We start from the raw sequence: 12168 nt of genomic DNA on the forward strand, positions 1-12168 counted from the left end.
TGTGGACTGCATAAAGGGTAAGTAGACCAACAAATCAACTAAAGGTGCCAAAAGGAGTTCTCAATTGCTTGAGATCATACATACAAACATCTGTAGACCTTTTCCTACCCCTTGTTTGAATGGCGAGAGATATTTTATCTCATTTATTGATGACTATTCAAGATATATGTATCTCTATTTTCTGTTTAACAAATTAGAAGCACTTGATGCTTTTAAAGTTTACAAAATAGAAGTAGAGAAACAAACAAGTGCTCAGATCAAAATTGTAAGATCTGATAGGGGTGGAGAATATTATGGTAGATATATAGATAAGGGACAAGTTAAGGGTCCATTTGCTGAGTTCCTTGAAAGTGAAGTTATAATTGCTCAATATACCATGCCAGGAACATCACAACAAAATGGTGTGGCAGAAAGAAGGAACCAGACATTAATAGACATGGTAAGAAGCATGATTAGCAGATCAAGTTTACCTTTATCCTTATGGAGTGAAGCCTTAAAAACCGTTATGTATATTTTAAATAGGGTTCTATCCAAGGCTATCTCCAAGACACCTTTCGAGTTATGGAAAGGATGAAAACCTAGTTTAAATCATTTACACGTTTGGGGATGTCCAACTGAAGTGAGAGTTTATAACCCACAACTAAAGAAGTTGGATGAAAGAACAATAAGCGGTTATTTTATAGGTTATGCAGTTAACTCTAAGGGATTTAGGTTTTATTGTCATTCTCATTCTCCTAAAATTGTTGAGGCTAGAAATGCTAAATTTCTTGAGGAACATGAAGAAAGTAGGAGTGGTTTGACTCAAAAGGTTGAATTAGAAGAAATAAGGGAACCACTTGTGGTACCTTTATGTATTGGAAACTTGAATGTTGCTCAGAAAAATTCTCATGAATTATCTGAACAACAACAAGTTCAAGATCCACCACCACTTGAGGAGCCACATGAAGATCAACCCGCTTTACCTGAACCCACTGAAGAAGTGCCTGAACTGGTGGGAGTAAGAAAATCCTCAAGAGTTCAAAAATCAGCAATTTCTAATGACTATATTGTGTATCTCCAAGAGTTTGATTATGATACTGGACTCTAAGATGATCCATGCTCGTTTTCACAAGCCAAGAGTGGAGATAACTCCACACTTTGGTATGATGCCATGGAAAAAGAGTTAGAATCTATGGCTAAAAATAAAGTCTGGGATCTCGTCGAATTACCAAAGGGATCCTCTACCATAGGTTCCAAGTGGGTCTTTAAAACTAAAAGAGACTCATCTGGTAATATCGAACGATATAAAGCCAAACTTGTAGCCAAGGGTTTTTGTCACGACCCTAAACCCGGACCCGGTCGTGATGGCGCCTCTCGTGAAGACAAGACCAGCCGACATAACACCCAATTAATTTTAACAATCAAAATACACAATTTAAGTCTTTAACACGATAATAATCCCAAAATAAATAGTGAAACAGTTCAATTTGCGTAAATAAAACCAACACAACCCGACATCAGGGTGTCACCAGTCATGAGCATCTATCATAAAACTACAAGTCTGAAAGAGTCTACACAATCTATTACATAACTAGGACAAGGGAAAGAAATAATGATAAAAGATAGAGACATTGGGTTGCGAACACCGAACAACTATCTAGTGGACTCCGAGAATCTACTGGAAGCTATCAACCCTCGCTAGCAGGACCTGAAGCGCCTGAATCTGCACACAGGGTGCAGGGAGTAAAGTGAGTACTCCAACTCAGTGAGTAACAACAATAAATGAAGACTAAGCGATAAGAAATCACGTAAAAACACAACAACACGCTATACAGAGGTAGAGTAAAACCAGTAAAAATGCAAGAAAAATAGTGAAAACATATAAAGTCACCTTAGTTCAGAATAAGCTTCTTTAAAATACCTTTTTAACAGTTAAACAAGTAAATGACAGGCAGCTAGAAGAGATAAACACATAAAAACCGCCCCTCGGGCACAATACCAACAGAATCAGCCCCTCAGGCAACAACATGGAACAACACTAGCCCCTCGGGCTATATCTCATATCACAATGGGTACCCGCGCTCACTAGGGGTGTACAAATTCTGGGAGGGGCCCTTTACGGCCCAAGAGCAATATCAAGCCATCTCATGGCATAGTCCATAGGCTCTCGGCCTCATATCAAGCCACCTTGTGGCATACAATCTCAGGCCCTCGTCCTCATAATCATAAATCAATGTATTACTGCTGTGGCGTGCAGCCCGACCCAAAAGTATCCTCACAACACAGGCCCTCGGCCTTACTCAGTCAAAATCTCATAAGCCACTCGGGCAATATTAAAGCATGATGCTCAGCCCAAAATATTATTTAAAATATCATCTAATGTGTTAAAACAGAGTAAACATGGCTAAGTTTTGAAAACGGTATAATATAGCATGACTGAGTACAAATATTAAAATCAAAACAGTGAGGAATTAGCAGTAAAAATTCCCTAAGAGTCCAAATAGTTGGCACGAGGCCCTAATATGGCATTCAGCCCAAAACATGATGATAGCAAACAGTTTTCAGTCAAATACGTGGTAAAACAATCATTCGGGATGGACTAAGTCAAAATTCCCAACAGTGCACGACCCCACGCTCGCCACGCTCGTCATCTAGCATGTGCGTCACCTCAATATAGCACAACAATGTGAAATCCGGGGTTTCATACCCTTGGGACAACATTTACAATCATTACTCACCTCTATCCGGTCCAAATCTCTAGCCCGCGATGCTTTTGCCTCTCGAATCGGCCTCCGGATGCTCCAAATCTAACCAAAATCAGTGCAAAACCATCAAAATATGTTAAGGAAACAAAGCCCACTCGAAAGAAATCAAATTACACCATAAATCCCGAAATTGGCCAAACCCGACCCCCGGGTCCACATCTCGGATTCCGATAAAAAATACATCAATAGACTCCTTATCACTCCCCGAGTTCATTCATATCAAAATCACCAAAATCCAACCTCAAATGATCCCTCAAATCCCTAATTTTAGATCTTCAATTACAAGCCATAATTCTTCAATATTAGGCTTAAATTCCATGATTAATTAGGTAGAATTCACATTAGGATTGAGTATTAAGTCCATAAATCTTATCTCCAAGTGTTCCCCCTTGAATCCCTCTTCAATCCTCTTCAAAAAGCTTCAAAATCGCCCAAAAATGGTGAAAGTTAGCCCCAAAATCGCGGACAATGGCTATTTAAACATTCTGCCCAGTAGTTCAAAACCTTCTTCGCGAACGTGTCTGCTCTCTCGCGAACGCGATGCTCCTGACTCCAACCCTTCGCGAACACGACACCCTTATCGCGAACGCGTAGCTCAACGACCCCAACCCTTCGCGAACGCGGAACCTCTCACGCGAAGGCTAAATCTTCAGCCTCACCTACTAACCCTTCGCGAACGCGAAGCACTGCTGTCTGCAACACTTCGGCAGATTTTTCTGCAACTTCCCACAACATGAAATAGTCCGTTGACCACCCGAAACTCACCCAAGGCCCTCGGGACCTCAACCAAATATGCTAACATATCCCATAACATCATTCAAACTTGTTCCAACCTTTGAAACGCTCAAAACAACATCAAAACACCAAATTCGCATCGGATTCAAGCATAAGAATTTCAAAATCTTCTAAATTCCGCTTTCGATCAAAAAGTCTATCAAACCGCGTCCGAATGACCTGAAATTTTGCATACACATCCCAAATGACACAACAAACCTATTGCAACTTCCGGAATTCCATTCCGACCCCTATATCAAAATCTCACTTATCAACCGGAAAACGCCAAAATTCCAATTTCACCAATTCAAGCCTAATCCACTTCGGACCTCCAAAACACATTCCGATCATGCTTCTAAGTCCCAAATCACCTCCCGAATCTATCCGAACCATCAGAACTTACATCTGATCCCTTTAACACATAAGTCAACATCCAGTTGACTTTTCCAACTTAAGCTTCCTTAAAAGAGACTAAGTGTCTCAAACCTTACCAAAACCTCTTCGAACCCGAACCAACCAACCCGATAACACAAAATACAGCTGAACAAGGCAATAAGAAGCAAAAATAGGGGAAACAAAGCGGTAACTCATGAAACGACCGGCCGAGTCGTTATAGTTTTACTCAAAGGGAAGGCATTGATTACCATGAAACCTTCTCTCCAGTATCAAAGAAGGATTCATTGAGAATAATCATGGCATTAGTAGCTCATTTTGATTTAGAGTTACATCAAATGGATGTGAAAACAACTTTCCTAAATGGAGATCTTAAAGAGGAGGTATACATGCGTCAGCCTGAAGGGTTTTGTGATAAGGACAAAAGTCACCTTGTTTGCAAGTTGATTAAATCCATTTATGGGCTAAAACAGGCTTCCCACCAATGGTATATTAAATTTCATAATGTTGTTTCATTTTTTGGATTTACGGAGAACATCATTGATCAGTGTATATACCTTAAGATAAGTGAGAGCAAATATATTTTTCTAGTCCTATATGTGGATGACATTTTGCTTGCAAGTAGTGATTTGGGATTGTTGCACGAGACTAAACAGTTCCTTATCCAGAATTTTGAGATGAAGGATATGGGTGAAGCCTCTTATGTCATTAAGAGATAGATCCCAAAGATTACTTGGACTGTCTCAAAATGCATACATTGAAAGAATTCTAGAAAGATTCGGGATGAAAAACTGTTCACCTATAGCAGCACCCATAATTAAAGGTGACAAATTCTCTTTGAATCAATGTCCACAAAATGCATTGGAAAAGGAGCAAATGAAAGACATTCCCTATGCTTCGCTTGTTGGGAGCCTTATGTATGCATATGTCTGTACTAGACCTGATATTGCGTTGCGGTGGGAATGCTTGGCAGATATCAAAGTAACCCTGGTCTTGACCATTGGAAAGCTGGTAAAAGGGTCTTGAGATATTTGCAAGGAACCAAGGATTTTAAGCTTACATACAAATACTCTAACTCATTTGAGGTGATTGGATATTCAGACTCTGATTTGGGTGGATACAAAGACACTGGTAAATCCACTTCAGGATATATTTTTCTTTTTGCTGGAGGTGTTGTGTCTTGGAAAAGTGTCAAGCAGACCATTGTTGCAACATCCACAATGGAAGCTGAATTTATAGCATGCTATGAAGCTACATCACAGGCGTTATGGTTGAAAAACTTTATTTCCGGCCTTAGGGTTGTCGATTCCATTTCAAGACCATTAAGAATCTTTTGTGACAATTTAGCTGCAATATTATTTTCTAAGAATAATAAAAGTGGCAGCCGAATCAAATACATCAACATAAAGTACTTGATGGTTAGAGACTATGTAAAGAAGCAAGATGTGAGTTTTGAGCATATTAGCACCACTTTAATGATTGCTGATCCTATTACTAAAGGTAGGGGTATACAAAGGAAACTGACAAACTACATCAACCCGATTATCCGAGTCAAGCCGAGAAAAAAAATTCGACTATGGTTTGGTTTGATTTGGTTTGGTGTTGGAGAAAAAAACCCGACCATAATTGATTTGGTTTGGTTTTAACTAAAGAAAGTCAAACCGAAACCAAACTAACCCGACATTACATATATAGAAATTTTAGATATATTTAATATACAAAAATATACTTATTGTGATATAATTTATAAATATTTCTTAAACTTTTTCATAATTTTATCTTTTAAGGTATTATTTCAAGGTTGGACTTAGAACTTTTGAATGTTCCAATAAGTTTTATAGTCATTAATATTAGTAACTTAAATAATCCTAACAAAAGCTCAAACCAAAATCAAATTAATACTAATGTCAACAAAAGACATTCAATTCAATTCTAGGAACGACAATGTATTGAATATCTATTTTTTATTTTGCAATAATTTAGATAAAAATGCATAATCTTTTTATTTTTTCTTTAGTGTTTAGTCATGTAATTAATACTCCCTTATTAGTCTACTTATTTTAGCATGACTTAGTACTTTCAGATTATGTTTATTTTTATTATGGCTTTTTTATTTAGCAATATTTATACTACATAATTTTATTATATTGTTGAATATTTTAGGATAATGCTATGACACATCTCATATTTTTTATTATTTTTTTGGAAAATACTTTATATAGTTGTATCTTTCTAGGATTAAAGAAATATTTTGAGCACGAGTGATATGTTTTGTGCTACAAAGATTTTACCTCGAAAAATCCGAAAAACCTGAGAAAAACCGAGATTAAAAAACCCGAGTTTTATTGGTTTGGTTTGGTCTTTAGATTTAATAACCCGACACAATTGGTTTGGTTTGGTAATTGCAAAATCCGAATCAACTCGACCTATGTACACCCCTAACTAAAGGTTTGCCGGCTAATATTTTCAAGGATCATGTACCCATATGGGTCTTAGTACCTCAATTTAGCCTTGCTTTATTATCTAATGGTTTGTCTAGACATTATGTTTATTTTGATATACATGATAGTGCACACTTTGATTTTTCATGTATTATTTTGTGATCATTGGATCAATAAAGTTGGACTCTGAATGACTTATATTAAGTTCATTCATAAAATTGTTGACACTTTGTTAGAATGTATTGTGCATTGTAATACATGGAAGGAAGTGTTTGTTTAAGAGCATGACCGCCATAATTTATGTAATGATATGTTCTAGCTAAAGTGATTGTTGCATAACGTTTAGTTGAGTGATAAAGTCTATGGCCATACTATATGTTTATCTCTCATAGAGGATGATCTGATTTTAAATATGTGGGCCAAGTGGGAGAATGTAAGAAATTCACCGTCTCTTTCTAGAGATTTCTAGTGTGGCCCACATATAAGGTAATAAATTATTTACCTTGTCTCCAAAGGAAATAATATATCAGATAATATTATGTAGTTATGCATATATGGTAGTTTCTTTGATTGAAAGAAATTACCATATATTAGGAGTCCTTAGGGTAATTATAATTTATGGAGAAGTCCCTAGGGCTAAAGTATTTGCCTAAGAGTCCCTAGCCTACCTATAAATACGCATGTGACTCCATCAGTCTGGCATCCTACGATAGGCACATGCTATAAGGCTATCTAGGTTTCCTGCTAAAGGTTTCAAAGACGATTCCCTGCAACGCTTGAACAACAATGGCTGAAGGTACGTTTCTTGGTTAATTTCCGCTGCGTTGGCTCTTTGTTTATATTCGAATTTCAACAGACAACTCATAAACTTAAAGGAGCAGTTTTGTTATTTTTATCGCATATTCAACGCTGATAGAAACATGTGGAAGTCGAGTGTTAGGGTGGTAGGCTAGGGAGTAGTCGAGCTAGGGGTGTGAGCACGTGATTTTTGTTTTGCGCGACAGTCGCTCCAAAAGAATAAAAATTGGTCCTGCTGTACAATTTTTGGATTTCTGTGCGGCACTTTGTTGATTTATTTGTGACTTTGGCCCATTTTTATTTATTTACTTTATTAAAACAAAATTCAAAAAAAAAATGTGTACGTGTCATGCATAATCTGAACCGTAACATGGTTTAAATAGAAAGGCATAAACAGGCATCTTTGTCCGTGATTTTGTTTTGTTTGATTTTACCTGTTTTGAAATATCTTTAGTGTGTGTGCAAATAATTGTATTGAGTGTGTATTTAATTTTAATTTGATTTTTGCTTAGTTTTGTTTTTAAAATAAATAAGAAAAGAAATAAAAATAATAAAAAAAAGAGAAAAAAAGACCCTTTCTTCTTCCGGATTGGGCCAATTTATTAAAATTGGCCCAAAACAAACAACGTCCAAACCAGGCCTGCCCGGTCCAACACCAGCTGATACCCAGGGTGTCCAAACGACGTCGTATTGATCCAGGTTGATCTGGGCCGTTGATCTCAGATTGATCAACGGCCAAGATCACATTTCCCATACCCACGAACAGAACCCGACCCGTTTCCACCCGGACCAACCCAAACCCCCATTAGTTGAAACGATACCGTTTCCCCTAAACCCTTAGATCCAAGCCATCGATTTTGGTTGATCCAACGGTTGAGATCCGCCCACCCACTAACTATATAAGTCTCTAATCGTACCCTACCCCCCATCCAATACCCCAGCCTCGTCGTCTTTACCAGAACCCCCAAACCCTAGAGCCGCCCCTGTACTCTTCACCATGAAAACCGGCGGCACGGACGCCGGTGACCTCCACCTGAACACCATAGAACCCCCTCACCACCCTGAACATAGACCTGTTGACCGTTTAGTTCGAATCATCCTCTAGGTCCTCGAATCTTCATTTGAAGATTCGAGTCAAAACTCGATCTACACCGTTTAACCCCAGCTTCACACCAGACACTCCCCAGACCCCCCTCGTGACCAAACCATACTTGGTTTGGTCCGAATCTGATCAGGGAAGCATGAATCCCAGATCTGAGTTTTGGAACTGGTTGATTCCTCATCACTGGTCCGTGTCCGTCCGAGCCGAAGAGATTAAGGTCTAATGAACCTTAATCGAAGTGTTTCTCATCTGAGAAACACTTCGATTAAAGTCCATTAAGCCTTAAGAAAGGTCTGTCCGAGTCCGAGTTAAGGCTTTGATCTTTTGCGGTTTAAGGTGAGTTTCTTTCTTTTCTTAGTTGTTTTGGTTCATTTGATTGTTGTAAGGGTCTGTTCATGTTCTGTTTGTGTCCTTGACTTCTATCAACTGTGCCTTAACCACTTTGCCTGAACCTCTGTTGTTTGATTAAGCCCTTCCATTTGTCCTGATAATGTGTATGTAAGTGTTGTGCAAGTAGCTGATTTTCAAGTTTGGACTGACTAGTTGACTCCTCGAGTGCATTTCTGCTTAGTCAGTATAATTTGAACCATGTATCGATACTGTTTAAATGTCTGATTTTTGGCTACGATTGTGTATGTTAATGCTAATATAGTCGAGTCGACATATGTCGTCAATTAGTTTCAACTGTCTGAACAAAATAAATCGATTTGCTTCTGTTGAACATTGCCTGAATCAATTAAGAACCAAGTTCAGTTACTTATAATTGCTAATTTGATTTCAGAAATCTAAGGTTAGGCTGTAATGGTAATCTGAACTGGAGGGCATGTGCACAACATGGGCATAAAGGCCCTTTTTGAATTAAATAGTTTGACAGCATGTGCTGTCAAACTACATCCTGCTGCCCATGCTTGCTTTTAGTTAATAAAATGGGAAAGATAAGTCTGCCAGGGAATGTTGATGGGGTTTAATACTTAATTAGTTAAAGTTGGAACTGAAAATGGAAGGCACATAGGAGGGGTATGGTGATATTCTAAACAGGCTGTTAAAAGGGGTAGTGTTAAGGCTTATAAAGGGAGGGAGGACATCTGATAGAGGGGGAGAGACAGAGGATACACACGGATCCTAAGATTAGAAAAAAAACACACACACATAATAGAGGGAGGCACACTGTGAGGAATATTTTTGAAAGAAAGAGAGGGTGATACACATTGAGGGATACATGCACACACACGACACACAAAAGAGACAGAACTCAGATTGAATATTTGAGAACTGAAAATTCTGAAAAAACCAGAAAAACTGGAAAAGATTTCTTTCTGATAACTCAAGCATATTTTCAAAACTGAAGATTGACATTGGATTTTGAAAAGAAAGGAGACAGGGAGAGGGATATCACAAAAATCAGAAGCTGTTTTCTTCCTGTTGTTTGTTCGATTCCCAGTTTGTTTACCCTGTTTCAAATAAGTGCTGATTTCTTCAAGTATCAGCTAGGATTCTGCTGTCTGGTTCTTATTGGTTGTTTTCTTTTGGAGTTAGACTGTTTGATTCCTGAGCCCACTCCCCTGCTTTGTTGCTGTCATTTTGTTACCTCTTCCCGTTGGCTATAACTGCATCTTGCATTGGGATTTTGTTACCTGCTGTTACTGCTGCTGCACTTGTTGTCATTGTTACTCTGCTGACTGCCCTCTTCTTCAATTGTCAAATATTTCCAGGTACACAACCTCTGAAACCATGTATTGTTGAAAGTTTGAAGTTGAAGCAGAAATAAAGAAATGAACATCTGTTTATGTTATAATACTGGTGGTCAAAATAGGTTAAATGCTAGTTTAGCCTGTATTTGTTTAACTGCAAACTGCAAACATTCTGTATAAACTAACATACATTCTGTTTGAGATGAACTATTAGATAGCATTGTTTAATAGTAATGACAGTATGACATAGACAGTATGTTTGATTTAGTATACGTTCAGTTCAGTATAACATTCTATTTAATTTAGTTATGGCGGTATAACATAGAGTCATGGCAAGCACCTGTATGTATTTTGTCTAGACCACTGAATTGACAAATCTATGGTACTAGGTCCGGGATAAATGTATCCCAAACCAACTCTCATGCAGTCACATTAAGAGTCTGGCTATGAATGCCAGCTCTCCCGTCAGATTATTTGTTCCGATATAGGTTCGATATCGGATCTCGGTATAGATTCCTTGTTTCGAAATAATGCGATGACTGTTGAGGAAAACTAATAGGCGTTTTGAGTTCAATTAGTAGTAATTTTCCTAATAAACAGCCAATTTCGTTTATCAAGTTCAAATGGGTTAGAGTTTAAAAAATAAAACTTGGAGGTCGTTAAATATAACTCAGTATATGTTGTTAGTTTGCCTGCAATCTCACTTAGCAAATTAATAAGCGTATTCACTCGATGAAGACAAAGCATGAGGTAACTTTCACCTCATAAACAATCAATCAGGTAATCAAACAAATTTAGGTTTGGCAAACCTAATAAAGATCCAGTCTGTATTTGTTCAAACAAGTAAGTTCGGTATCATCTTTCTTTTTTTTAGAGACAAACGTAGTAGAAATGTAGTCACTGTAGGATACCCTCATAAAATAATGAGACGAGCCTCGCCAAATAGAATGCAAATTGCGGGGCCCTCAATAAATAATCATAATAAATATTTAGAATTCAGGCTAGGCCGTTTAGTGGATCTCATGGCCTTCCCAAAAAATAATAACGCGTTAGACTCTTTAGGCGCGGCTTAATTAAATCATATTCTTAAATTCGGGTGCACATTGATGTGACCCAAATCCAAATCTCAACGAAGTCAAAATGTGTTGACGATCACGGGCGCATTGATTGTGACGTGGTTCGAGATGCATTTTCACGACGTTGCAATTCTATAAAAATAAGTGATAATGATAAAAGCGGTTTTAAGTTTAATAAAAGCACGTAAGTCATAACATGTATTTAAATCAGATATTTAGCCATTATAACAATTTAAGCGACCGTGCTAGAACCACGTGATTCGAGGGTGCCTAACACCTTCCCTCGGGTCAACAGAATTCCTTACTTAGAATTTCTGGTTCGCAGACTTCATTTGGAAAAGTCAAAAATTTCCTCGATTTGGGATTCAAGATAAACCGGTGACTTGGGACACCAAAAGCCAAACCTTTCCCAAGTGGCGACTCTGAATTAAATAAATAATCCCATTTCGAATATTGTCACTTAAATTGGAAAAACTTCACCCGCGCATTTTTAACCCTTCAGGGCCGGGCGCGCAAAAAGGAGGTGTGACAGCTCTGGCGACTCCGCTGGGGATTAAACCCAGAACCACTGGTTCAGGGTTCAAGAATTCGAGCTTAGAATAATTGTTATATTTGGCTTTATTATCTGATCTTTATTACATGTTTTTGCATAACGTGCTAAATGTTGTCTTTTATCGCTTTGATATTATCTGAACTGTATATAAATTGTGCCGAAACCCTTCTCTTCTTACCTCCGGGGAGAAGCTCGCTGGTCGAGACTCCTTATTCTGTTAGTGTCAATACCTGAAATAAGAAAGAGGTCGGACAAGTTACAAAGCCGGACGATCTCGCGGGTCCCCGGTACGTAGCCCCCTCCTCGACTCGAGTTGTCCGCTCGGGTACACAGTCTAGAACAAATACCCAGGATACAAACTTAGAATAACTTGACTTCATGCCGGATCCCTAGTAGGAACGCTTATTTGCATCATGTTGCATTTTACTTAGGGGACTCAACACAGGGGTTGGGTCCGTCTAGGACAGGCAACCTGAAATGAAGAAGACCACCCTGCTGCATCCTATTTGTTTTGTGCATTTATTTGCTTCGGTTCCGCATGATGACCGGTTTCTAAAAAAGGGAAAAATAGCAGCGTTGGGAGATAATTACTTATT

At 38.2% G+C, this 12168-nt stretch overlaps 1 protein-coding gene across 1 annotated transcript; it reads left to right on the plus strand.

Moving 5' to 3' along the window:
* Positions 1-4694: 4694 nt before the first annotated feature.
* On the plus strand, positions 4695-5435 carry LOC142181971 (secreted RxLR effector protein 161-like). The gene is made up of 3 exons (XM_075255696.1): positions 4695-4828; positions 4885-5356; positions 5412-5435. The coding sequence occupies exons 1-3, from the start codon at positions 4695-4697 to the stop codon at positions 5433-5435; spliced, it is 630 nt and encodes a 209-aa protein (XP_075111797.1).
* The last annotated feature ends 6733 nt before the right edge of the window (positions 5436-12168 follow it).

The sequence above is a fragment of the Nicotiana tabacum genome, chromosome 6 (assembly GCF_000715075.1).
Source record: "Nicotiana tabacum cultivar K326 chromosome 6, ASM71507v2, whole genome shotgun sequence".
NCBI lineage: Eukaryota > Viridiplantae > Streptophyta > Magnoliopsida > Solanales > Solanaceae > Nicotiana > Nicotiana tabacum.

Coding starts and splice junctions, on each gene's coding strand:
- LOC142181971 (XM_075255696.1), top strand. CDS start 4,695: ATGAAAAACTGTTCACCTATAGCAGCACCCATAATTAAAGGTGACAAA. Junction 4,829..4,884: donor TCGCTTGTTGGGAGCCTTAT/GTATGCATATGT, acceptor AATGCTTGGCAG/ATATCAAAGTAACCCTGGTC. Junction 5,357..5,411: donor ACTATGTAAAGAAGCAAGAT/GTGAGTTTTGAG, acceptor CTATTACTAAAG/GTAGGGGTATACAAAGGAAA.